Genomic DNA, 25,194 nt, shown 5'->3' on the forward strand with positions numbered 1-25,194 from the left:
GCTGAAGTCCAACCTGCACGGCTGGCTAAGGGAATTCTGGGAGCTGAAGTCCATCCTGCACAGCTGGCTAAAGGAATTCTGAGAGCTGAAGTCCATCCTGTACGGCTGGCTAAAGGAATTCTGGGAGCTGAAGTCCATCCTGCACAGCTGGCTAAAGGAATTCTGAGAGCTGAAGTCCATCCTGTACGGCTGGCTAAAGGAATTCTGGGAGCTGAAGTCCATCCTGCAGAGCTGGCTAAAGGAATTCTGGGAGCTGAAGTCCATCCTGCACAGCTGGCTAAGGGAATTCTGGGAGCTGAAGTCCATCCTGTACGGCTGGCTAAAGGAATTCTGGGAGCTGAACTCCATCCTGTACGGCTGGCTAAGGGAATTCTGGGAGTTGAAGTCCATCCTGCACAGCTGGCTAAGGGAATTCTGGGAGCTGAAGTCCATCCTGCATGGCTGGCTAAGGGAATTCTGGGAGTTGAAGTCCACCCTGCATGGCTGGCTAAGGGAATTCTGGGAGCTGAAGTCCAACCTGCACAGCTGGCTAAGGGAATTCTGGGAGTTGAAGTCCACCCTGCACGGCTGACTAAGGGAATTCTGGGAGTTGAAGTCCATCCTGCACGGCTGGCTAAGGGAATTCTGGGAGTTGAAGTTCACCAGTCTTAAAACTGACAACGTTGTACACCTCCCTGACCAGAGGCAAGCTCTCCCCGATTTTTCACACCTGTCTCCGGAGGAAAGGGAATTTTTTTTTTTAACCTTTTGAATGACAAAAACAGGGAAGGAGTATTCATTTTTCATTTTTATTTTTTTGCCAGATGGGAGGCTGAATATCGTCACAGGGAATTCTTCTTTTTCTTTTCCATCTAAAAATAAGAAGTTCCACTTCCATCCTAGTTGCCCCCAAGTTCACATTTTGACTCAACTCGAACCCTTGGGGTAGCCATCGGATTTTCACGCGGCTCAAGTAAGAAGGATGTCAGTCCCCGGCGGAGTGCCGGGGGGTTTTTCCTATATTTGTGCTGGTGCCGAGAATGTCAAACCACGTTCCCCCCAACAAATTCTACAGACCGCCCTCACCCCCTCCCGCCCCTTGGAGAGAAGCTGGAGGAAGGAAGACCCCCCAACACCACTCGGAGGATGAACCCAAAATGTCCCACGGGAAGCCATCTTCTCCACTTTGTTGCCGAACGGATCTAGTTCAATTTAAACTGGGAATTTCTCAGGGTTCGGCTGCTGGAGATCGCCCGGCAACTGGGAACCAGTGCAAGGGTTGCAGAAATGCTCAGGTGCCCCTGCCCACCTCCGAAGGGGCGGAAGGATTTGGGGGGGGGATCCGAGCCGCAGGTAAGGCATCTTCTTCTTCGAGGGGAGACGGACAGCTGCCCCATGCTTCTGCCTGTGGATGGAGGGGAGGAGGAGAAGGTGCGACTGGGAGGCGGTATGTCGCCGTTTTCTCCCCGGGTCTCTTCTCTTACGCGACGTCCCTCCTGCTAACCGAATGGGGTAGTGTTCTGCTGAGCCTACTTCGCCCCGTCCCGACGCTGTCTCCCGGTCTTCAGGAGGAGCAGGCGGCTTCCCACTGGCGGAAAATCTGGAACACTTTGCGGGATTTGGTCGAGAGACTCTGTGGGGCAGGGAGGAAGAGGAAGAAATGAGAAAGCGGAGAGACACGGATGCCACAGAAATAGCAATAGCAGTTGGACTTATATACCGCTTCATAGGGCTTTCAGCCCTCTCTAAGCGGTTTACTGCGCCACCTCGGCTCTATCTATCTATCATCTATCTATCTATCTATCTATCTATCTATCTATCTATCTATCTATCTATCTATCTATCTATCAATCAATCATCTAATCTATCTATCTATCTATCTATCTATCTATCTATCTATCTATCTATCTATCTATCTATCTATCTATCTATCTATCATCTATCCATCCATCCATCCATCCATCCATCCATCTATCCATCTATCTAGCAATAGCAGTTAGACGTATATACCGCTTCATAGGCCTTTCAGCCCTCTCTAAGCGGTTTACAGAGTCAGCATATCGCCCCCACCAACAATCCGGGTCCTCATTTCACCCACCTCGGAAGGATGGAAGGCTGAGTCAACCCTGAGCCGGTGAGATTTGAACCGCCGAACTGCAGATAGCAGTCAGCTGAAGTGGCCTGCAGTGCTGCATTTAACCACTGCGCCACCTCGGCTATAAGAGAGAAACGGTTCGGTCTAGTGGGGAAGGCAGTGGGTAGAGAAACTGGGAGGCGGTGAGTTCTAGTGCTGCCTTAAGCATGAAAGATGATCGGGTGACTTTGGGCCAATGACCAGGAGACTTTGAGTTCTAGTCTTGCCTTAGGCATGGAAGCTGGTTGGATGCTTTTGAGCCAAAACCACCAGGAGATGGTGAGTTCTAGTCCCACCTTAGACATCAAAGCCAGCTGGGTGAGTTTGGGCCAATCACTAGACGATGGCGAGTTATAGTCCCATCTTAGACATAAAAAAAGATGAGTGAGTGACTATGGGCCAATCACCAGGAGATGGTGAGTTCTAGTCTTGCCTTAGGGATGGAAGTCAACTGGGTGACTTTGGCCCAATCACCAGGAGACAGTGAGTTCTAGTTCCGCCTTAGGCATGAAAGCCAGCCGGGTGACTTTGGGCCAATCCTCAGAAGATGGTGAATTGTAGTCCTATCTTAAGACATGAAAGATGAGTGAGTGACTCTGGGCCAATCACCAGGTGACTCTGAGTTCTAGTTCCGCCTTAGGAATAGAAGCTGATTGGTTGACTTTGGGCCAATCACCAGGAGATGCTGAGTTCCAGTCTCACCTTAGGGATGAAACCCAGCTGGGTAACTTTGGGCCAATCACTAGGAGATGGTGAGTTCTAGTCCCAACCTAGGCAAGGGATGGGTGAGGAATTCTGGGAACTGCCCTCCACACGTCTTCAAGAGGCCAAGGTTGAGAAATGCTGAACTAGATGATCTCCAAAATTCATCCAAGTCCTTCTGATCCAACTTTGTGACCAACATCTGAAGAAGGTAGCATCTAACCAATTCTTGACGTAGCTCCCAGAGTTGGGTCAGAAGGAGTTGGACGGACTTTGTCATCTAATCCGGCGTTTTTCAACCTTGACCTCTTGAAGACGCGTGGACTTCTCTGAACATAGTAGCTAAACTGGACCCAATCTGGACCGAACCGGCAACAACCCACCTCTGGTGCTCATCCGTTTCAAAGCCGAAGAGCCAGCACTGTCCGAAGACGTCTCTGTGGTCATGTGGCCGGCATGACTCAACACCAAAGGCGCACGGAACGCTGTTCCCTTCCCACCAAAGGTGGTTCCTATTTTTCTACTTGCATTTTTTTACCTGCTTTCGAACGGCTAGGTTGGCAGAAGCTGGGACAAGTCGCGGGAGCTCACTCTGTTACGCGGCCCTAGGGATTCGAACCGCCAAACGGCCGACCTTTCTGATCAGTGTCTTAGCCACTGAGCCTCCGCGTCCAAGCTTTCGACTGCTTACAATTATACAATATGGATCTGTAGGAGTGCCAGACACTGTGGGGGCAGAGTTAAACTGGGGGATTCTGGGAGTTGAAGTCCACAAGTCTTAAAGCTGCCAAGTTCGAACACCCCCCACTGTAGACCAATGGGCCGACTCACCTCGGACTCCAGATGGGCTGCCTTTTCTAACTGCCTGGAATCCTGGAGAACTTTGAGGACCACCTGCCAGCCATGGTCGGCCTTCTCCTCCGGAGAGTCCCCTTTGGTTCCGGGCCCTGCCGCTTCCTTCACCTTGTTGACCCACGGGCACCAGTCACGGTGCTGGGCCAGGGGGTCGAAGAAAACACGGGTGCACGAATCCTGTTAGGGGAGACAAACAGTCTGGGTTCACACAACCAGATTACCGTATTTTTTCAGAGTATAAGACGCTCCGAAATATAAGACGCACCTAGCTTTTGGGGAGGAAAACAAGGGAGAGAAAAAATCTTCCTCTGCCTCCCAGCAATCTGCCTCCTTGAAGCAAACAGCAAACAGAACAGACGATATACGCTGTTTGTGGTGTTAAATTTCAATCTATACTTGTACAGATGCTGTTAAAATTGAGGTGGCTTTTCTGGAAATATACGTTATTCTCTGCTATTTAAAAGAAGATGCAATAGCACTGGGCCTCTTCAGATCAAGTATTTGTTTTAAAAAGCTTCTTAATTTTGTTAAGTTGTCTAGAACAATAATAAAGAGTCTTTAAAAAATAAGTCTAATAATTTGGACATTCTATAGGCATTTATAGTTATTGACTTGCCTCCTTGCAGCAAACAGCAAACAGCCTGATTAGCACAAGAAAAAAAATCTTCCTCTGCCTCCCAGCAATTTGCCTCCTTGCAGCAAACAGCAAACAGAACAGACGATATACGCCGTTTGTGGTGTTACATTTCAATCTATACTTGTACAGATGCTGTTAAAATTGAGGTGGCTTTTCTGGAAATATACGTCATTCTCTGCTATTTAAAAGAAGATGCAATAGCACTGGGGCTCTTCAGACCAAGCATTTGTTTTAAGAAGCTTCTTCATTTTGTTAACTTGTCTAGAACAATAATAAAGCAGTCTTTAAAAAATGTCTAATGATTTGAACATTCTACGGACTTTTTTATTTCTTGACTTGTCTCCTTGCAGCAAAAGATTAGCACAAGAAGAAAAATAAATCTGCCTCCTCCCAACAATTTGTTTCGTGGAGCAAACAGCCTGTTTCACTTTCAGTTTAAGCCGGTCTCCCGATCATCAGCTGTTTTCAGGCTGCAGGAATTGTTACAGCCTGTTACCGCCTCTGCAAGCCCCATTTTCCCCATTTGCTGCAAGGAGGTAAATTGCTGGGAGGCTGAGGCCAAAGGGTGGGGGCCAGTGGGTGGGGAAAAGGTGCATCTTATACTCCCAAAAATACGGTAAGGTGGGTAATGGTATTGGACCTGGGTACTTGAGAGACCGCCTGCTGCCAATTACCTCCCAAAGACCCGTTAGATCACACAGGGCTGGCCTCCTCCGGGTTCCGTCTACCAGCCAATGCCACCTGGCTATTACCCGGGGGAGGGCCTTCTCTGTGGCAGCTCCAGCCCTTTGGAACGAACTCCCCGCAGAGATTCGGACCCTCACCTCTCTCCAGGCCTTCCGAAAAGCCGTCAAAACCTGGCTGTGTCGGCAGGCCTGGGGTCGATGAGTTCCCTTCCCCTCTCGAATCGTGTGGCTGTTGGTTATTTTTAAATGCTTGTATTTGTAGTTTTTGTGTTTCCCTTCCCCTCCTTGGGTTTGTGCGCCGCCCTGAGTCCCGCTGGGAATAGGGCGGCATATAAATAAAACGAAACCTGAAACCTGTAAGGTAAAGAACTAGCTCATCTTCACCTAAGGCAGGGGGCTCCAACCATAGCAACTTTAAGACTTGTGGGCTTCAACTCCTGGAATTCCTTCTCCAGGCGTGCTGAGTTGAAGTCCACAAGACCTTCAAAGTGGCCAAGTTTGGAGACCCCGGCCCTAAGCTAAGTAGATTCAGATGTTCGTATATTCCATCAAGTCTCCAGAAATGATCCTTAATTGGACCCCAAGTTCTGGGATGGGCCTGACCAAGCTTTTTATCTAAGGCGCAGCGAAGAAAAATGGGACAGGGGACGAACGAGAAGGTATCTACTTAGCCTTCCTCAAACTGACATCCGTTCTTCTTGTATTCAACTTCTACTGAGCTAAGTAGATTCAGATGTTCGTATATTCCATCAAGTCTCCAGAAATGATCTCTAATTGGACCACTAGTTGTTGGATGGGCCTGACCAAGCTTTTGATCTAAGGCGCAGTGAAGAAAAATGGGACAGGGGACGAACGAGAAGGTATCTACTTAGCCTTCCTCAAACTGACGTCCGTTCTTCTTGTATTCAACTTCTACTGAGCTAAGTAGATTCAGATGTTCGTATATTCCATCAAGTCTCCATAAATGATCTCTAATTGGACCACTAGTTGTTGGATGGGCCTGACCAAGCTTTTGATCTAAGGCGCAGCGAAGAAAAATGGGGCAGGAGACGAACGAGAAGGTATCTACTTAGCCTTCCTCAAACTGACATCCGTTCTTCTTGTATTCAACTTCTACTGAGCTAAGTAGATTCAGATGTTTGTATATTCCATCAAGTCTCCAGAAATGATCCTTAATTGGACCCCAAGTTTTGGGATGGGCCTGACCAAGCTTTTGATCTAAGGCGCAGCGAAGAAAAATGGGACAGGGGACGAACGAGAAGGTATCTACTTAGCCTTCCTCAAACTGACATCCATTCTTCTTGTATTCAACTTCTACTGAGCTAAGTAGATTCAGATGTTCGTATATTCCATCAAGTCTCCAGAAATGATCCTTAATTGGACCCCAAGTTCTGGGATGGGCCTGACCAAGCTTTTGATCTAAGGCGCAGCGAAGAAAAATGGGACAGGGGACGAACGAGAAGGTATCTACTTAGCCTTCCTCAAACTGACGTCCGTTCTTCTTGTATTGGGACTTCAACTTCGAATTGGTTGAGAATTCTTGGGGTTGAAGTCCAAGGCCTTCTGACCAGTTGGAGCCATATGGGTGAGATCTGGATTGCTACTGAAGACCTCCATCCTATCTCTCTTCCATCTTCTCTTCTGTGGGCTACGGTCCTCTTTTCACCTGGCTTGGTGAAGATCCACCCAGAACCTGGATCCATCTTTTGTTTAGATTTAAGGTGTCCAGAACTGGACACGGAACCCCAAGTGAGATCTGACCAGGAGAAATCGAATGGGACCGCCGATTCTTGTGATCTCTTCTTCATAATCCCTAAATCGTATTTGTTTTTTTTTGGCTGAATCACCCCACAGGCTCACCTGGATCACCAGTGTGACCTAGTCCATCAGGAATCTGGGAGCACCCGTTTGGATGAACAAATGACTCATTCCCCCGTTTTCTCCTTCTCCGTCCATTTCCTCCACCCATTATATTTTCTCTCCCCCCCCCCCTCCATGTTTTAGAAAGCTCTCCATATTATCTCCCTGTATGGCATTTCCCATTTTGCTGTCCGGGAGGAATTATTTGTGATTTTTTTTTCCCCACTTGTCTTTTTTTTAAAAAAAGCAGAATTTTTTTTATTGTTTTTTCCCTCTTATAACATCTTACAATCATCACATCGACATTGTTGTGTCCTCATAACTGTACATATCAGTCTTATTTCGCTTCTTTATTTATATACATTCATCTACAGTTCTATACATTTCTTTATTGTTTCTCGGCTGAATTAATTTTATTCCTGTTATGCAACCATTTATACCAATTATCCCAAATTTCATAGCATTCAGGCTCTTCTTTATCCTTTAATCTTAATGTTAACTTGTCCATTTCTGCACAATCTACAATTTTCTGAATCACTAATTCGTCTGGGGGGAGTATTAATTTGTTTCCAACATTGGGCAAACGTTATTCTAGCTGTAGTCAACAGATGTATTAAAATTTCTTTCTATATTTCCTGTTGTGACTCAGCAGCAGTCTTCTGTGTGTCTTTTCGGGATGCGAGTTTAACAATGCAGCTGGGGCTCGTTAGTGGGTCTTCGGGTGATAAAAGGACGGATGGTGCCATGCCCTGGTTGCAGGAGTCAACGTTCATTCGTGCGTTCAACGTTCATTGATCCTCGGTCGTGGTTTCTTGGATGAACACTTGGAGAAGTGATTTGATTTCTGTAACCCTGATTCGTAGAGACATTTGAAGAAGTGCTTTGCTTTCTTTTTGTTCACCTTGTGTTGCCGTAAGAGAGATTTGTTCTGCATTCTGTTATCTTCAGGCAGAGACTTTAATTAGGTTTATTTTGGGCTCGTAGCCAGTTTGAGCCGAGGACTGATGAAGAGAGTTCCTTTTAAGTTTGTTTGCCTGTTGTCTGCTAACGAGAGAAGGAGGGGGGACAGAACAATTTCCCCTTGGTTATTCCCAACCGAAAGAGTTCCGGTTTATATTCTATTTGTTCCTCTGTAATTTGTTGTATCCATTTCCAAATTTTCATCCAATATTTTTGAGTTCCGCTATATATGATAGAAAGTCCCTTGCGGTTTTTCTTTTTTCTTTTGCAATTCCAGCAGGTTGGATTCATGTCCGGGCATATTTTGGACAATCTCATTGGTTTTTCCACCTGTCTTAATTGCAAGTAATCCTAGACTTACATCCATTTGTCTCATGAGCGTCCGACGTAACAATTATCCAGGCTGGCTGGGGAATCCTGGGAGTTGAAGTCCACAAGTCTTAAAGTTGCCAAGTTTGGAGATTCCCGTATTAGCCGTTTGAGGGAGGCCAAGCCAGGAAACAGACCTTACAAGGACCTTATGGTTTTAGGGCATAAAAATAGGAGCTTGAGCTGTTAAAAAGTTTCCTTCCGTCCCCTCTGATCCCAAAGAGAATCAAGGTGAGCCTTCCTTGAGTTTCTTCCCCGTTCTTTATCACAGCTGAGATTTTGATTCCAGCCTTTGTGAACGGCTTTCGTACTGGTAGTCCTTGAGTTACAACCATTCGTTCAGTGACGGTTGAAAGTTACCATGGCACTGAAAAAAAAGAGACTGGCCCTGGTCCTCAGACCAGCCTCAGGCATGAAAGCCAGTTGAGTGTTCCTGGCACAACCGCCAGGTGAGTTCTAGTCGCACCTTAACTATGAAAGCCAGCTGAGTCACTTGGAGCAATCACCAGGAGACGGTGAGTTCGAGTCCTGCCTTAGGCATGAAATCCAGCTGAATGACCCTGAGCCAATCACCAGGAGAAGGGGAGTTCTAGTCCCGCCTTAGGCATGAAAGCCAGCTGAATGGGCCAATCACCAGGAGACGGTGAGTTCTAGTCCCGCCTTAACTATGAAAGCCAGCCGAATGAACTTGGGCCAATCACCAGGAGACTGGAGTTCTAGCCCCGCTTTAGCCATGACAGCCATCTGAGTGGCCATAGGGCTTAGGCCAATCACCAGGAGACGGTGAGTTCTAGTCCCGCCTTAACTACGACAGCCATCTGAATGAACTTGGGCCAATCACCAGGAGACTGGGAGTTCTAGTCCCGCCTTAGGCATGAAAGCCAGCTGGGTGACTTGGTGCCAATCCCTCCCACTCTGCCACCCCAACCCTCTTCACCGGGTGGCTGTTGTGGGGGAAAGAGGCAGGAGGAGGAGGATTTGAGATATGTGCCACCTTGAGTTGTTTACAAAAGTAACAAAAGTGGGGTACAAATAAATGCAGTGAAAGAATTCGGCACCCTCACCGAACTGCTGCAGGAGTAGAGGCGTGGCCGCTTGGCTCTCCGATGTGGGCTGGATGGCACTTCGGCTCCCAGGCCGCAGGCCTCCCCATGGCCCATGCTGCGAGTCACAGGCCGGCTCCGGGTGGTGGGGCTGGCTGCTTCGGCCTCGGGGCGCTCGCTGAAGCTGTCCCCGCTCCGCGTGCGGCTGATCACAGGGGACGGACTCTTCTCGTGCTGCAGGAAGGAAGGAAGGAAGGAAGTCAACCCTGAAAGATTTCTCCTCACCCTCAAACATACATGCTGGGCGTTCCCGACTCTAGGGGGCGGTGCTCATCTCCGTTTCAAAGCCGAAGAGCCAGCGCTGTCCGAAGACGTCTCCGCAGTCATGTGGCCGGCATGACTTAACGCTGAAGGCGCATGGAACGCTGTTCCCTTCCCACCAAAGGTGGTTCCTATTTGCATCCTTTTAGAGAGCCATTGAGCCCACTTGGAGGTTGGAGAGAGGGCAGAGTTAAAACTTCCAAGTGGCCTCAACGACTCTCTAAAAGGATGCAAATGACTAGTTGTCTGCAAGGAGAATCAATGCTTCCATTTCCCCACCATCCAGTCAGAGCTGAAGAAGCTTCTTGGATGAGAAGCAAAACATCTTTAAAGAAAAACAAAACAAAACAGAAAGTCCAGTTGCCTCCTAAAAAAAGCAACTTTTGGACAACCCTGACCTGGATGGTTGAGAATCTCTACAGACTTTTAGCTACACAATTTGGGATGAAGATCCCTTGAACGGTGTGGGAACGAGAATGGATTTCCAGAGGGAAAATTGCAGACTACAGGCACCATTTGCACGACTCAGGAGACCCTGAGGACACAGATAAGCCTCCAAGTGGCCTCAACGACCCTCTAAAAGGATGCAAATGACCAGCTGTCTGCAAGGAATATAAATCCTTCCCTTCCCTTCTTCAGTCAGAGCTGAAGAAGCTCCTTAGTTGAGAAAGTCCAATTGCCTCTTGAAAATAGCTACACAATTTGGGATGAAGATCCTTGGAATGGTCTGGGAGTAGGGATGGATTTCCAGAGGTAAAACTGCAGATTACAGGAACCATTTGCACCACTCAGGTGACCCTGAGGACACAGATAAGCCTCCAAGTGGCCTCAACGACCCTCTAAAACAGTGCTTCTCAACCTTGGCCCACCTGAAGATGCGGGGACTTCAATGCCCAGAATCCCCCAGCCAGCAGAGCTGGCTGGGGAATTCTGGGCGTCGAAGTCCCCGTATCTTCAGGTGGGCCAAGGTTGAGAAACACAGCTCTAAAAGGATGCAAATGACCAGCTGGCTGCAAGGAGTATCAATCCTTCCACTCCCCACCATCCAGTCAGAGCTGAAGAAGCTTCTATGGAGAAGTGAAACGTCTTCAAAGAAAAAAAAATCAGAATGTAGGGGGAGATCCCTCCCACCCCCAAAAAAGAAATCACCAAACAGTAAGGAAGGGAGGAGAATAGAGAAAAACCTGGGGAATGTTACTAGAATAATAACAGTAAATACTTCTGAAGAAAAGATACAATAAGCACCAAAACAGGAAAAAGAAAAAGTTAGGGGAAAGGGGGAGAAGGAAAATAATTAAAAGTAGAATTTTTGAGAGCCCAAGAGAAAATGGTTAAAAGAGTTACAATAGTAGATTAAAGAGAATAGTACTAAGATTGCTATTGTTACGTAACTAAGAAATAAAATAAAAATTATAGTGTATTGTTAATTGTAGAAAAAAATGAAAGAAATGCTCTGTATGTTTAAATTGAATTAGAGGATATATGTTGTTTATAGCAAAATATACCAATGGAGAAAATAAGAAATGAAAATTCTTTCAGACTACAGGAACCATTTGCACCACTCAGGTGACCCCCGAGGACACAGAGAAACCTCCAAGTGGCCTCAACGACCCTCTAAAAGGATGCAAATGACCAGCTGTCTGCAAGGAGTATCAATCCTTCCATTCCCCACCGTTCAGTCAGAACTGAGGAAGCTTCTTGGAGGAGAAGCGAAACGTCTTTAAAAGAAAAACCTCCAAGTGGCCTCAAAGACCCTCTAATAGGATGCAAATGACCAGCTGTCTGCAAGGAGTATCAATCCTTCTTTTCCCCACCATTCAGTCAGAACTGACGAAGCTTCTTGGAGGAGAAGCGAAACGTCTTTAAAAGAAAAACCTCCAAGTGGCCTCAACGACCCTCTAATAGGATGCAAATGACCAGCTGTCTGCAAGGAGTATCAATCCTTCTCTTCCCCACCATTCTAGTCAGAAGCTGAAGAAGCTTCTTGGGAGGAGAAGAGAAAGGTCTTCAAAGAAAAAACAAGAAAGTCCAGTTGCCTCTTGGGGGAGAAAAAGAAACTTTGGGACAACCCTGGGCTGGAGGACGAGAGGCCCAGCACCTCAGGACCCTCCCTCAGAAACTAGGCCTCCAGTGATAAGAAAGATTTTAGAATGTGGGGAGATGGGACAGAAAGACAAGGAAAGGAGGAATCAGATTCCTATCTAATCTGGCAAAAAATGGTACAAATGGTCAGAGGACAGAAATAAGAAACAGGGAAATGTCAAATAACGATGTAGAAGAGCATTAGGACACAGGAATCAGATAGGAGACAGTAAAGACAAGTTAAGACATGGCAATCACGTGAATTTCATGTACAGTTTAAATGACAGCAAAGATGATACTTTGATCTAAACATATAAGTATGGAATTGTCCATCAAAATGGGTAAAGAAAGGGAAAATAAGGTGGTGTTACAACAGGCGCTAGGGATGGTAAACAAAGCAACTCAAACCGTATATTATAACCTTTTAAATGGAATAACAAAAGTATAAGAATGGCAAAGAAAAAGAATAACTATGTGAATGTATACCTATAACTGTATGTAAGAGAATAAATGACAGTAAGAATATAAAGCACAATATAGGTAAACAATATTTGGTTATAAATAGCTAAGTATAAATAAATATAGAATTGTACATAAAAATGGAGAACGAATAAGGAGACCATGAATGCAAGATAGAAATGTATAGGAGGGAAAACACTAACTGTAAAGAAACCGATACGGAACTGCTGTATGATATATGATGGAACTTCTTGTTCCTATGTTGTTTTAAGTCATGCGTTTGTTTTTGTTGATGTGCTTATGTGTTTAAAATAATTTTTTTAAAAAAGGGTAATGAATAAGGGGAAATGTAGAAAGAAAATTAAATATATACTAATACACCTTCTGACTACAGCTAGAATAACGTTTGCCCAATGTTGGAAACAAAGTAATATTCCCCCCCCAGACCAATTAGTGATTCAGAAAATTTTAGATTGTGCAGAAATGGACAAGTTAACATTAAGATTAAAGGATAAAGAAGAGCCTGAATACTATGAAATTTGGGATAATTGGTACAAATGGTTGCAAAACAGGAATAAAATTAATTCAGCCGAGAAACAATAGAGATATGTATAGAACTGTATAAATGTATATAAATATAGAAGCGAAATAAGATTGATTTGTACCAGTATGAGGACACAACAATGTTGATGTGATGATTGTTAAGATGTCAGGGAATAAAAAAATCTGCGGTAAAAAAAATGATAGCAAAGATGATACTTTGATATAAACAGATAAATATAAATAAGTACGGAATCGAACATAAAAATGGGTAATGAATAAGAGGAACCACGAATAAAATGTATAGGAGGGAAGATATTAACTGTAAAGATACACCGATACGGAACTGCTGAATGATGGAACTTTTAGTTCTGGGGTTGTTTCAAGTTATGTGTTTCTTTTTGACGATGTGTTCAAAATTTGAAAAAAAGAAATTGGGCCTCCGGCTTCAAACGTTACCTGCTCCGAGCCCGGTGGGACGCTGGTGTCCTGACTTCGGGTGATCATCCGTCGTGGGGAGGTGGGCCCCACCGAGGGTCTCTCGGCCGCGGGAGCAACATTGGAGGGGTTCTCCAGCTCGGTTTCCACGGACTCCATCTGGTGGAAACTCCAGAGTCCCACTTTCCTTAAGCAACGGCAGCAGCTGATCAAGGGGAGGTGGACGGATCCAGAGGGAGGGCTAGGAAAAAGACCCCCACCCCAAAGAAAATTAACTTGAGGATCCAAAGCCAAGCACAATTTAAATACGTACAGGGAGGTCCTCGACTTACAACTACAGCCGAGCTGCAACGTGTTTGGTGGCTACACGAGACAAGCTGTTCGGGGAGCGTTGGCCCATTGGACGACCGTTCTCGCCACCGCCACTAAGTGAATCGCTTGCCGTTGTGAAGTTAGTAACCCGGTTGTTAAGCGAATCTGGTCCCCCCCCCCCGCAAGGACTCGGCTGGTCGGAAGGTCACAAAAGGGGATTGTGTGACTCCGGGACACTGCAACTGTCGTAGGCCCATGCCAGTTGCCGAGCTTTTGAATTTTGATCAGGTGACCCAGTGGTAGGATTCAAATTTTTTTTTTACTACCGGTTCTGTGGGCGTGGCTGGGTGGGCGTGGCAGGGTCAGGATACTGCAAAATCCCCATTTCCTCCCGATCAGCTGGGACTCGGGAGACAGAGAATAGATGGGGGCGTGGCCAGCCAGAGGTGTATTTGCCGGTTCTCCGAACTACTCAAAATTTCCGCTATGGGTTCTCCAGATCCTGCTGAATGCCACAAATGTGAAAAAAGAGTCTTGTCCCTTTTTTCAGCGCCGTAACTTCAAAAGGCCACTAAACGAACCATTTGTAAGTCAGAGACTATCCGTACTGTGTGCATTTTTCAAGCACTGGCATTCCTTGAGTTACACCACGACTGAGCCTGGAATTATTACAGTTGTTAAGTTGTGATAATCCTTAAGTGGGCTCATCGTGTGACCCGCCCCTGATCTGTTTCGCGGTGGTCATTAAGCGAAGACGGTGGCCATAACACAAATCTGGCAGTTGTTAAAGAGAATCGTGGTATGAACGTGGGTTCTTATTTTATTATTTTTATTTCTTTTATATTGTGCTTTTATCTCCTGGAGTCGCCAAGTGCGAGCAGGCGGCACTGTAAAATTTCTAAATAATGAATGAACGACGAAATCAATTCATTTTCCGCAGGTGGAGTGGTGGCGTGGCCTAGAGGTGGAGCTCTGGCCTCCTGTAACGTTCCCGTGGTTCGCCCATGAGGCCAACGTGGAGAAAAGACAGGACACAACCTTTCTCGGGATGGAGCGACGACCCAGATTGGGGGTCTGAGAGCCCCTTTTATTGAGATAGGACAAAGGCAGGAGGAGCAATCAGCATGTGGTTAAAAACAGCCTGTAAAAGTACAATTTCTAATCTACTGCTCAGTCTATATGTGGTCAAATCCTGGGCGTCATTGGTAGGGCACATCTCAGAATGTTATGTTATGAACTATCAGGATGTTATGGAGTTTTAGGAGTTTGTTTTCTCCTGTGTGGTTCAGCGTGGCTCTGCATGCCCTGTTATGAACTGGGCCATGGGTGACCCACACCTACACAAGGAATTATATTACAACAGCCTCACAATCAGAAGGCTGTGAGTTCGATCCTAGGTAGAGGCAGATACTGTATTTCTCTCTCTCTCTCTCTGGACACAATGAGAATATATCTGCCGAACAAAACTCCGTACTGGCAACATGAAGGGCATCCGGCCAATCAAACTCTCTGCTAGGTCCATTCAGATGCCTAGACTCCACCCGGCAAGGGATTATGGGGTCGTTAAAAGACGATGGTGATGAGTCCAGTTTCCGCAGGGTTTTTGTTTTTTTGCCAATAAATTTTTGCAAATAAAGGATAGTTTGGGGAACACACATGCAGAAAGGATCCCCCACCCCACCCCGATTCTGATTTTCCACTTACCTGCCAGTCCAGCCGCAAAGGGCCAGGATGGAAGCCGTGATGTGGACTTGAAGGAGGTCAGAAGGCTGCTTGGCTGGCGTCTTCTCGGCCTCGGTTTTGCAGTTCTCCTCTTCCTCCTCCTCCTTCTCCTCGATCAATTGCAAGAGAAAGCTGACCTTCTCTTCCGTCAAGGACTGAGAAGCAAACAGAGGAAATCAATCTCTCAACCTCCCCCCAAAACGGCACCCAGCCTCTTCTTGGTAGGTGAACACCATTTCCAGAGGCTAAAAGAGATGCCCAACCTTTTTTTTTTTTTAAAAAAAATCTTTTAATGACCCCATAATCCCATGACAGCGAATTTATGGCAGGCATGCCGGAGGCGGCACATACAGCACGCTCTGTGGGCACGTGTACCATTACCAGGTGGTCTTCGCAGGTGCCGGTGCACCGGAAAATGGCCAAGAACTGCCAAAAAACAGATCATTTTTGGACCATTTTCTGGGGCGTTTTCAGGCTGGTTTGGGGCTATTTTCCAGGGTGTTTTTCTGGCCAGTTTTGGCCCTGAAAATGGCTTGGAAAATGGCCCAAAACGGTCTGAAAAATGGGCATAAAATAGGCTGGTTTTCGATCAATTTTCAGGCCATGTTTGGGCTGGTTTTTTGGGGCCAAAAACAGCCTGAAAATGGCCCAGAAAACAGCCCCAAAACGCCCAAAAAACAGGCAGGCGCGTGCCGGATAGCTGGTTTCCGGTGCTCTGGTGTGCGTGTGTGCATGCACAAATATTCTAGTTTGGGCCCTTGGTGCTGAAAGGTTCACCGTCACTGCCATAATCCTTTGCATCAGGTTGGACTCAGGGCAACTGAATGGCCTGATGCCCTTCCTGTCACCAATCCAGAGTTTTGTTCAGCAGATTTAGCAATAGCAATAGCAGTTATATACCGCTTCATAGGGCTTTCAGCCCTCTCTAAGTGGTTTATAGAGTCAGCATATCGCCCCCAACAACAATCCTGGTCCTCATTTTACCCACCTCGGAAGGATGGAAGGCTGAGTCAACCCTGAGCCAGTGAGATTTGAACAGCCGAACTGCAGTCAGCTGAAGTAGCCTGCAGTGCTGCATTTAGCCACTGTGCCACCTCGGCTGTAGTCTCATTGCGCCCAGAGAGAGAAATATGTGCCTCTATCTAGGATCGAACTCACAGCCTCCTGATGGTGAGGCGAGAGCTCCACCTTTTGGCCACCGCCTCACTCATGCCCAACCAGCTCTTCCGGGAATGGAACATTCTGCAAACCTCCCCAAAACAGCCCATTTTTCGCAAAAACGGGTCCTTTTTTTGTAAAAAAAAAAAAAAAAAAAAAAGGATGTGAATAGCCTTTAGGAGGCTTGTAGAGTGTTGGAGGGGGAATAAAAACGAGCAAAAAGCAGCCCGCTTTTCGTGAAAACAGGCCCGTTTTTTGTCAAAAAAAGGGCACTAGGAAGCTTATAGAGTGCTCAGTAAAAAAAAAGGACCATCAGGAGAGAAGAAAGGAGGGACGGAAGGAGGGAAGGAAGGAGAGAAGGAGAGAAGAAAGGAGGGAGGGAAGGGGGATGGAAGGAGGGAAGGAAGAAGCGAAGGAAGGAGAGGAGGAGAGAAGAAAGGAGGGAAGGAAGGAGGGAATGAAGGAGAGAAGAAAGGAGGGAAGGAAGGAGGGAAGGAAGGAGAGAAGGAGAGAAGAAAGGAGGGAAGGAAGGAGGGAGGGAAGGAAGGAAGGAGAGAAGAAAGGAGGGAGTGAAGGGGGAAGGAGGGAGGGAAGGAAGAAGCGAAGGAAGGAGAGGAGGAGAGAAGAAAGGAGGGAAGGAAGGAGGGAATGAATGAGAGAAGAAAGGAGGGAAGGAAGGAGAGAAGGAGAGAAGAAAGGAGGGAAGGAAGGAGGGAGGGAAGGAAGGAAGGAAGGAGAGAAGAAAGGAGGGAGGGAAGGGGGAAGGAGGGAGGGAAGGAAGAAGCGAAGGAAGGAGAGAAGGAGAGAAGAAAGGAGGGAAGGAAGGAGGGAAGGAAGGAAGAAGAAGTAGGATTGTTGTAAAATAAGATGGGTTTATGGGATAGTAAGAAAGCAACTTCATTTATATTGTCAACTGTAGGGGAGAAAAATTGTTACAAATACATATTATTAATAACAGTTATGAGATCATATAATTGTGAATGTATAAAAAAATAAATAATAAAAAAGGACCATCAAAGTGACCTTATCTTTATCTTATCTCATCCCCAAGAGCTTTACCACGTTTTTGAGACTGTCCGGCTTCAGGGAGGGCAGCTGAAGCTGCAGCTGGCACAGCGTTTGGAAGCGTTCCAGGAAGTCGCCGAAAAGAGCACGCGGCTCCTCCACCAGCAGCACCGAAAAGCGATCTAGTCCGGAAGAAGCAAACAAGAGGTTGTCCTCGATGTACGACCACAACGGAGCCCAAAGTGGCTAAGTGAGAATTCCCCCCCCCCCCAACTGAACATGGTGGAGGACCCGTCAGCCTACGCACCTGGAAAGCCTGGAGTCTGTCCCTTTCTCCCATTCTTACCTGGGCAAGGACTGTCTGGCCAGAAGCAGAATTTTTCGTGCGCTCCCAGCAAGGCCTTCTGCAGCTCCTGGCACCTCTGCTTATCTAGGAAGCAAAGTGGCCTGATCAACAGCAAACCCACAATCTGACCGGCGCAAAGCAGAGCATTTTTAAAGATCTCTCTAAGCCGAGTCCCAATGCACCTGCTCTGACAACTCATCTAGGAAATATCTGTACTTCGCGGTTGAACTGGGGGGGTCCTTGAGGCTCTCTGAGCTTGGTGTTTATCTTGGAGGCGTTTCAGTACCAAACTAGGGAACATCATCAGTGTTAGAAGGGGGGGAGCAGGAGAAGGAGGAGGAGGTTGTAGGATCTTTATAGAGCCGAGGTGGCGCAGTGGTTAGGGTGCAGTACTGCAGGCCACTTCAGCTGACTGTTAGCTGCAGTTCAGGGGTTCAAATCTCACCGGCTCAGGGTTGACTCAGCCTTCCATCCTTCCGAGGTGGGCAAAATGAGGACCCGGATTGTTGTTGGGGGCGATATGCTGACTCTGTAAACCGCTTAGAGAGGGCTGAAAGCCCTATGAAGTGGTATATAAGTCTAACTGCTATTGCTATTGTTATTGCTTTAATGCTCTGAGCTTGGTGCTTATCTTGGAGGCGTTTCATTACCAAACTAGGGAACATCATCAATGTTAGAAGGGGGAGAGCAGGAGGAGGAGGAGGAAGAGGAGGAGGGTTGTAGGATCTTTAATGTTCTGAGCTTGGTGCTTATCTTGGAGGTGTTTCATTACTAAACTACGTAACATCATCAGTCCTAGGAGGGGAGGAGGAGGAGGAGGAGGAGGAGGAAGAGTAGGGTGGAGGGGGAGGGTTGTACAATCCTTAATGCTCTTTGTTTGGTGTTTTTCTTGTAGAGGTTTCATGACCCGACACAGAGGAGGTTCGGCTGTTGACCGGCAGCGGTGCTGGTTGTCAGCCGATCCTCCTCTGTGTTGGTGCAAGCAGGAAGCTCTCTGTCTGGTTGACCACATCCCCCAATGCCCGAGGGTCCTGGAACAGCATCGTCCTCAACCCCCCCTCCCCTTGTGTGCCTTCCCTGTCGGACAGTCCCAGTCCCCTCCTAACCGGGCTCTGAGGGGACCATGACAACCGCCAAAGGGCCAGATGTGGCCTGGGGAGTCCCTAAAATGTACAGGTCTGTTTTAATCTCTACCCCAAAGCCACAGGCCACATCTGTGAAGTCCCAATAGCAATAGCAATAGGAGTTAGACCTTATATACCCTACTTTCAGCCCTCTCTAAGCGGTTTACAGAGTCAGCATATCGCCCCCAACAACAATCCGGGTCCTCATTTTACCCAACTCGGAAGGATGGAAGGCTGAGTCAACCTTGAGCCGGTGAGATTTGAACCACTGAACTGCAGATAACAGTCAGCTGAAGTGGCCTGCAGTACTGCACCCTAACCACTGCGCCACCTCGGCTCTTTCAATCACAAGGTGGTGCAAACTATCTCATCCAGAGTTACCACGTGCCAAGATGGGCAACTCATTTTGCAAACCAACTATTGTGGCCTGTCGGCCACTGCCCCCCCCCCCCAGCAGCCGAATCGGAGGAGGAGGAGGCGTGGGAGTCGGGGTTGGCATCAAGGCACCCTGGGAGCTCCGAGGGGGGAGAGGAGCTCTGAGGGGGGAGAGGGAATGGAGCTGGCAGAGAGAGGCAGAGGTGGAGTCTGGGCTGTCAATCATCCCTCCGATGGAGGGTCAACAGTCCCCAGGTCTGGAGGTGGCTGATGAGGAAGGGGAGGATCAGCTGGGTCCAGTGCCTGACGCATGGATGTACAGAAGGCAGAGGAGAGGATAGCAGTGGAAATCTATGGGCCGGTCCTCGGGACAGAAGAGCCACCGCTGCTAGCAAAGCTCTGGGGATGAAAGGCAGGGGGCAGAGATGAATAGATGTGCAGAAGACAGAGGGGAGAGGAGAGCAGTGGAAATCTATGGGCCGGTCCTTGGGACGGAAGAGCCACCACTGCTAGCAAAGCTCTGGGGATGAAAGGCAGGGGGCGGAGATGAATAGATGGGGCAGACAACTCTTCCTCTCCCTGCCGGAGGGACTTGTCAGCCTGCGGTGAGAGAGAAACTTTTTGTCAAGGCTGCTGGCGTTCCTAATAACGGAACCTTTGATTGAATTCAGAAGTTTTGTCCTGTTTGGGGAGCTGGGTCAGAACACCAACCAATCAACTTACATTTGCTGAAGTCGAACGACAGCTGGAGACTGGCGCAGAGGTATGCTTGGCAGCTGGAGCATTTCAACATGTCGCACTCCACGTTGGTCCATCCGTACTTGGCGCAGATCAGGGGCGACAGCTCGTGGGGTTTGCCCGCCCACTTGAGGGAGTATTTGGCATTAAGGAAAGCCATTCAAGATTTTTTTTGGGGGGGGGGGATGTCAACTTGTCAAGCGTTGCCATTATCAGGTTGGCATTGGAGGGAGGATTCCATGCGTACTTTTGCTCAGAGTCAGATCTCATATTTCTACAACCTAGTTCGTGAATATGATTTATGACGCATGACAGAAGGGAGGAGATTGAGGGGTAAAGTTCAAATGCAATTAAGTGGAAGCCAGTTACGGCTCCACAGAAGATCATGCCAAGATGTTGATCCTAATAAATGAATGGGGTTTTTGTTTTTTTTGAACTTTGTCTCGAGGCTTGTAAATTAATTAGGTCATCCCTTGGGAACTTCACAGAGTGCTACAGATTTAAGAAAAATCTGGCCTTCCTATCAACTTCTATAGGCCAGCATGGAATTTCCTCCAATTCTCACAGCTCTCAATACAGGTAGTCCTCGAGTTACGACATTTTCTTTTGTTACGTCACTGGCGGAAAAGTGACAAATGGCCATTTATCACCCTTACAATCACTGTGGCATCCCCAGGGTCATGTGATGTACAGACCTATACTTGAGAACTGACTCGCATTTTTTTTAAAAAAAACACAACAGTTTATTTATATATTTTAAGAACTGACTCACACTTATGACGGTCGCAGGGTCCCCGGATCCTGGGATCGGCTTTTGCGAATCCTTCTGACAAGCCAAGTCAATGGGGAAACCGGATTCAGTTAAGAACTGGGTTATTAATCAAATGACTGCAGTGATTTCACTTAGATGGGGCAAGGAAAGGCATAAAATGGGGAGAAAAATGACTTAACAAATTTCTCACTTAACAACGAAGATTTTGGGCTCAATAGTGGTCGTAGGTTGAGGCTGAGCTGTATTTGGACAGCTTGTAGCCAGGAAGGAAATGCTTGTATGCTTCTCCTGTTGACACAAGCAGCTTTTTATTAAAAATAGCACCTCCCACTTTAAACATAGGTATTCCTCGACTTACAACCATCCATTTAGTGACCATTTGAAGTTATGGCGGCACTAGAAAAAAGTCACCGCTGACCACTTTTTCACATTTATGACAGTTGCAGCAGCCTCAGAGTCACGTGATCAAAATTCAGACAGTTTGACAACTGTCTCATATTTATGACGGTCGCAGTGTCCTGGGGTCCCGTGATCCCCTTTGGCGACAAGCAAAGTCAACGGGGAAGCCAGGTCCACTTAACAACCGTGTGACTTATTTAACACCTTCAGCGATTCATTGAACCACTGTGGCCAGAAAGGGTGTAAAATGGGGGCAAAACTCACTTAACTGTCTCGCTCAGCAGCAGAAATTTGGGGCTCCAATGTGGTTAAAGGTCGAGGACTACAAGTATATTTTGTTTCCTCTGGGAACTGCCCCCCACCCAAACCAAAGAGGAAGCCGTCTTAGAATAATTGGGACTCAAAAGGATATGGTGAATGTTTCCACGCGGCTGAAGAAAGCCTCTTTGCTAGTGGATTCAAAATGCTGCTCGTTGGTCGGGGGAGATCCATTGGCCTCTTCGGGGAAGGCCGAGGAATCTTTTCTGAAACGCAAGCAAGAGGATTCTGAGAAAGGATCGTCAGTTCACAAGAGCCAGAAGTAGTAGTTTCTCTTCCATCTTCCAGCCCCTCTCAAAAGTGTATAAAACTAACCTGTGGTAGAGGAATTACAGTGGTGGGATTTTTGAATTGGGCTTGGGACCTTTGAGGCCATTCAGTCTGACCCCCTGCTCAGGACAGAATCGGAATGGAAACTCCCCAAATGAAAAGCTGCTCAGTTCTAGTTCTTAGGCTTTTGTGCCTAAAGCAGGACTAGAACTCACTATCACCTTGGGATTGGTCCAAAGTCACCCAGCTGGTTTTCATGCCTAAAGTGGGATTAGAACTCACTATCACCTGGTGATTGGCCCAAAGCCACCCAGCCATCTTTCATACCCAAGGCAGTACTAGAACTCACCCTCTCCTGGTGATTGGCCCAAAGCCAAACAGCCATCTTTCATACCCAAGGCAGTACTAGAACTCTCCGTCTCCTGGTGATTGGCCCAAAGCCACCCAGCCATCTTTCATACCCAAGGCAGTACTAGAACTCTCCGTCTCCTGGTGATTGGCCCAAAGCCACCCAGCCATCTTTCATACCTAACGCAGTACTAGAACTCAATGTCTCCTGGTGATTGGCCCAAAGCCACCTAGCCATCTTTCATACCTAAAGCAGAACTAGAACTCACCATCTCCTGGTGATTGGCCCAAAGCCACCTAGCCATCTTTCATACCTAAGGCAGTACTAGAACTCACTATCACCTGGTGATTGGCCCAAAGCCACCCAGCCATCTTTCATACCCAAGGCAGTACTAGAACTCACCCTCTCCTGGTGATTGGCCCAAAGCCAAACAGCCATCTTTCATACCCAAGGCAGTACTAGAACTCTCCGTCTCCTGGTGATTGGCCCAAAGCCACCCAGCCATCTTTCATACCCAAGGCAGTACTAGAACTCTCCGTCTCCTGGTGATTGGCCCAAAGCCACCCAGCCATCTTTCATACCTAACGCAGTACTAGAACTCAATGTCTCCTGGTGATTGGCCCAAAGCCACCTAGCCATCTTTCATACCTAAAGCAGAACTAGAACTCACCATCTCCTGGTGATTGGCCCAAAGCCACCCAGCCATCTTTCATACCCAAGGCAGTACTAGAACTCACCGTCTCCTGGTGATTGGCCCAAAGCCACCCAGCTGGCTTTCATGCCTAAGGCAGTACTAGAACTCACTGTCTCCTGGTGATTGGCCCAAAGCCACCCAGCCATCTTTCATCCCCAAGGCAGTACTAGAACTCACCGTCTCCTGGACTCTTCCTTCTCCACCTAAAACAAACCGTCCCTCTAATAGGAACCCCCTCAATGAAAACCATGTTCCACGGCGTCCCCATCAACCCCAGCCCCTTCCCTCCCCCACGGCCACCCCAGGCCCAGAACCCGCCTCTCCCCTCCGCCAGGGACGAAGCCCCGCGCGGGATGCCGGCCGGGCTCGGGCGGGCTCCTCCTCCTCCCCCGCTCACCTGTCCTGCCCGGCTTCCTCCGGGGCGATGCCTTCGTCGATCAGCTCCCGCACCTTCTGCGGCGTGATGGCCGGGGACTTAGGCTTGGTGGCCAGGGCGCCGTTTTCGGCCTCCGGGGTAGCAGCAGCAGCAGCAACCGCCGCGGGGCTGGGCGCCGCCATCTTGGTCCGTCCGTAGAAAGCGTTCCCCCTTGCTAACCGAAGACCGGAAACGGAAGTTCCGCGGAACCTTCGTTCCTACCTGGCTCCATTGCCAGCTCCTGCCGTCTCCTTTGCCCCGTTAAAAAACAATGCCTGGGGCTGGAAATTGGGGTGGGGGGCCTATAGACTGAAAAAAAAAACCTCCTCCAAGTTGGTTGGTGCCACCAATGCACCAGATTGTAGGTGCCAACCTTTTTCAGCCCTGCTCATGAATTCCTGAGAGTGACAGCTTAATTCAGTGTTTCTCAACCTTGGCCACTTGAAGATGTCCGGACTTCAACTCCCAGAATTCCCCAGCCAGATTCAATTTGCTGGCTGGGGAATTCTGGGAGTTGAAGTCCGGACATCTTCAAGTGGCCAAGGTTGAGAAACACTGGCTTAATTTACCTCAGGGGTGTCCAAATCTGGGAACTTTTAAGACTTGTGGACTTCAACTCCCAGAATTCCCTGACTGGGGAATTCTGGGAGTTGAAGTCCACAAGTCTTAAAGTTCCCAAGTTTGGACAGCCCTGATATACCTAGAAGGCACCCAGTTGGGGAAAGTCCCTTGTTTGGAACAAGCCACAAGCCATTCCATTTCTGTTTTGTCTTTTTTTGCAACTATTTTTATTCCATTTCATCAACAAACCTTCAAACGCAAACTTAATACACACGAGAACATGTGTCTTAATGCAGTTAAGTCCTCCACGAATGTCCCTCATTGGTCTCCAAACTCCCATTGCAAGCAAGAAACCGTAGTTGTTGATTTGAGTTTGGACCCATTTTGCGACCTTTCTTGCTAAAGTTGTTAAACCCATCCCTGCGGTTGTTAGGTTTGTAATACGGTTGTTAAGTGGCTTCTTCCCCTTGTTGAAAGAAATGTCTCTCTGGGTTCAGTTCCAAGTGGGGAAGAAGACACTGGAGACACGGAGGCTGCTTGGAAAGATGGTTTATTGTTGGACAGGGCCACATGGCTTGAACCCCGAACAGAAAAGGTGATCACATGCTTCAATGTTGGTGGAGAAGAAGAGAAGGGCTGAGGGAGGGGCTTGCTAGGCTTTTTATACCCTGTTTAGTCCCACCTCTCTGTTTCCTGTTCCTGTGTAAGAAATGTATTCTGATTGGTTGTCAGACTCCCATGGTGCCATGCAGGGGGCTACTCTCTAGGCTGTGATGAGTTCTCAGATGCCTTGTGGTCAGTTGAGTATATTATCATGCCTTTCTGTAGCTGCTGGTGAAGTCTTTATTATGTAAAGTGGGCTACCCTGGCTAGTCTTAATGGGCCTATTGACAAAGTGGGGGTGGGCAAGAAGCTACAGGCAACTATTCTGTCTTTTAAAGCATGCTTCTTTTCACATCCAGAGAAATATTCTGCCTTTTCAATATTTCCTAGGATATTTCATTTTTCTGGGAGAGGGCTGGATGATAACTTCCCACACCCTGCTGACATTGCTTGTCAGAAAGTCGCATGAAGGGAACACGTGACCCCCACCCCACCCCACCCAAGACACAGTAAGCGTCATAAATTTGAGTCAGTTGCCAAGCGGCCAAATTACGAACACGTGACTGGGGGGGGGGGGTTGCTGCAAGTGTGAAAATTGGAGATAAGTCACTTTTCAGTGCTGTTGTGACTTGTGATCTATCACTAAACAAATGGAGGACTATCAATGCAATTGATGGTGGGAGACTCAAGTTTTATTGAGATTTTGGAGAGGCTATTTTATTGTTGTGTGGGAAGTTATCTTTTCTTTAGAAAGAACTGGAAGCTCCTGTTCGTATTGTATTGCGTAAATGTGGTGTACCTTTAAGTTTTGTGTGTGTGTATTTTATATGTTTGTAAATAAAAAATTAAAAAAAAATCTTTCTCTTTTTATCTATTTCAAGTCTGCCTTCCCAACCTGATTAGAATGAATGAGCTGGAAGGGATCTTGGAGGTCTTCTAGTCCAGCCCCCTGCTCAAGCAGGGGAACC

General features: G+C 47.5%; 1 protein-coding gene across 1 annotated transcript; it reads right to left on the reverse strand.

Moving 5' to 3' along the window:
- Positions 1-769: 769 nt before the first annotated feature.
- Positions 770-23,205, reverse strand: ZC3HC1 (zinc finger C3HC-type containing 1). The gene is made up of 10 exons (XM_087722651.1): positions 23,045-23,205; positions 21,429-21,540; positions 19,831-19,981; positions 17,609-17,692; positions 17,317-17,444; positions 15,082-15,254; positions 13,087-13,306; positions 9,247-9,459; positions 3,647-3,847; positions 770-1,612 (listed from the first exon to the last, which is right to left on the reverse strand). The coding sequence occupies exons 1-10, from the start codon at positions 23,203-23,205 to the stop codon at positions 1,544-1,546; spliced, it is 1,512 nt and encodes a 503-aa protein (XP_087578777.1). The 3' UTR covers positions 770-1,543.
- Between the last annotated feature and the right edge of the window lie 1,989 nt (positions 23,206-25,194).

Source organism: Thamnophis sirtalis, unplaced genomic scaffold (assembly GCF_051295495.1).
Source record: "Thamnophis sirtalis isolate CommonGarterSnake01/CBP01778 unplaced genomic scaffold, rThaSir2_p1.2 scaffold_9, whole genome shotgun sequence".
Classification (NCBI taxonomy): domain Eukaryota; kingdom Metazoa; phylum Chordata; class Lepidosauria; order Squamata; family Natricidae; genus Thamnophis; species Thamnophis sirtalis.

Bases quoted from the DNA above. Each gene is read 5' to 3' on its own strand.
- ZC3HC1 (XM_087722651.1), bottom strand. From the start codon at position 23,205: ATGGCGGCGCCCAGCCCCGCGGCGGTTGCTGCTGCTGCTGCTACCCCG. The intron at 15,255-17,316 runs GTAAAGCTCTTG...TTTGCTTCTCAG, and splicing joins CGGACAGTCTCAAAAACGTG to TCCTTGACGGAAGAGAAGGT. The intron at 9,460-13,086 runs GTAACGTTTGAA...TCCTTCCTGCAG, and splicing joins TCCCACCGGGCTCGGAGCAG to CACGAGAAGAGTCCGTCCCC.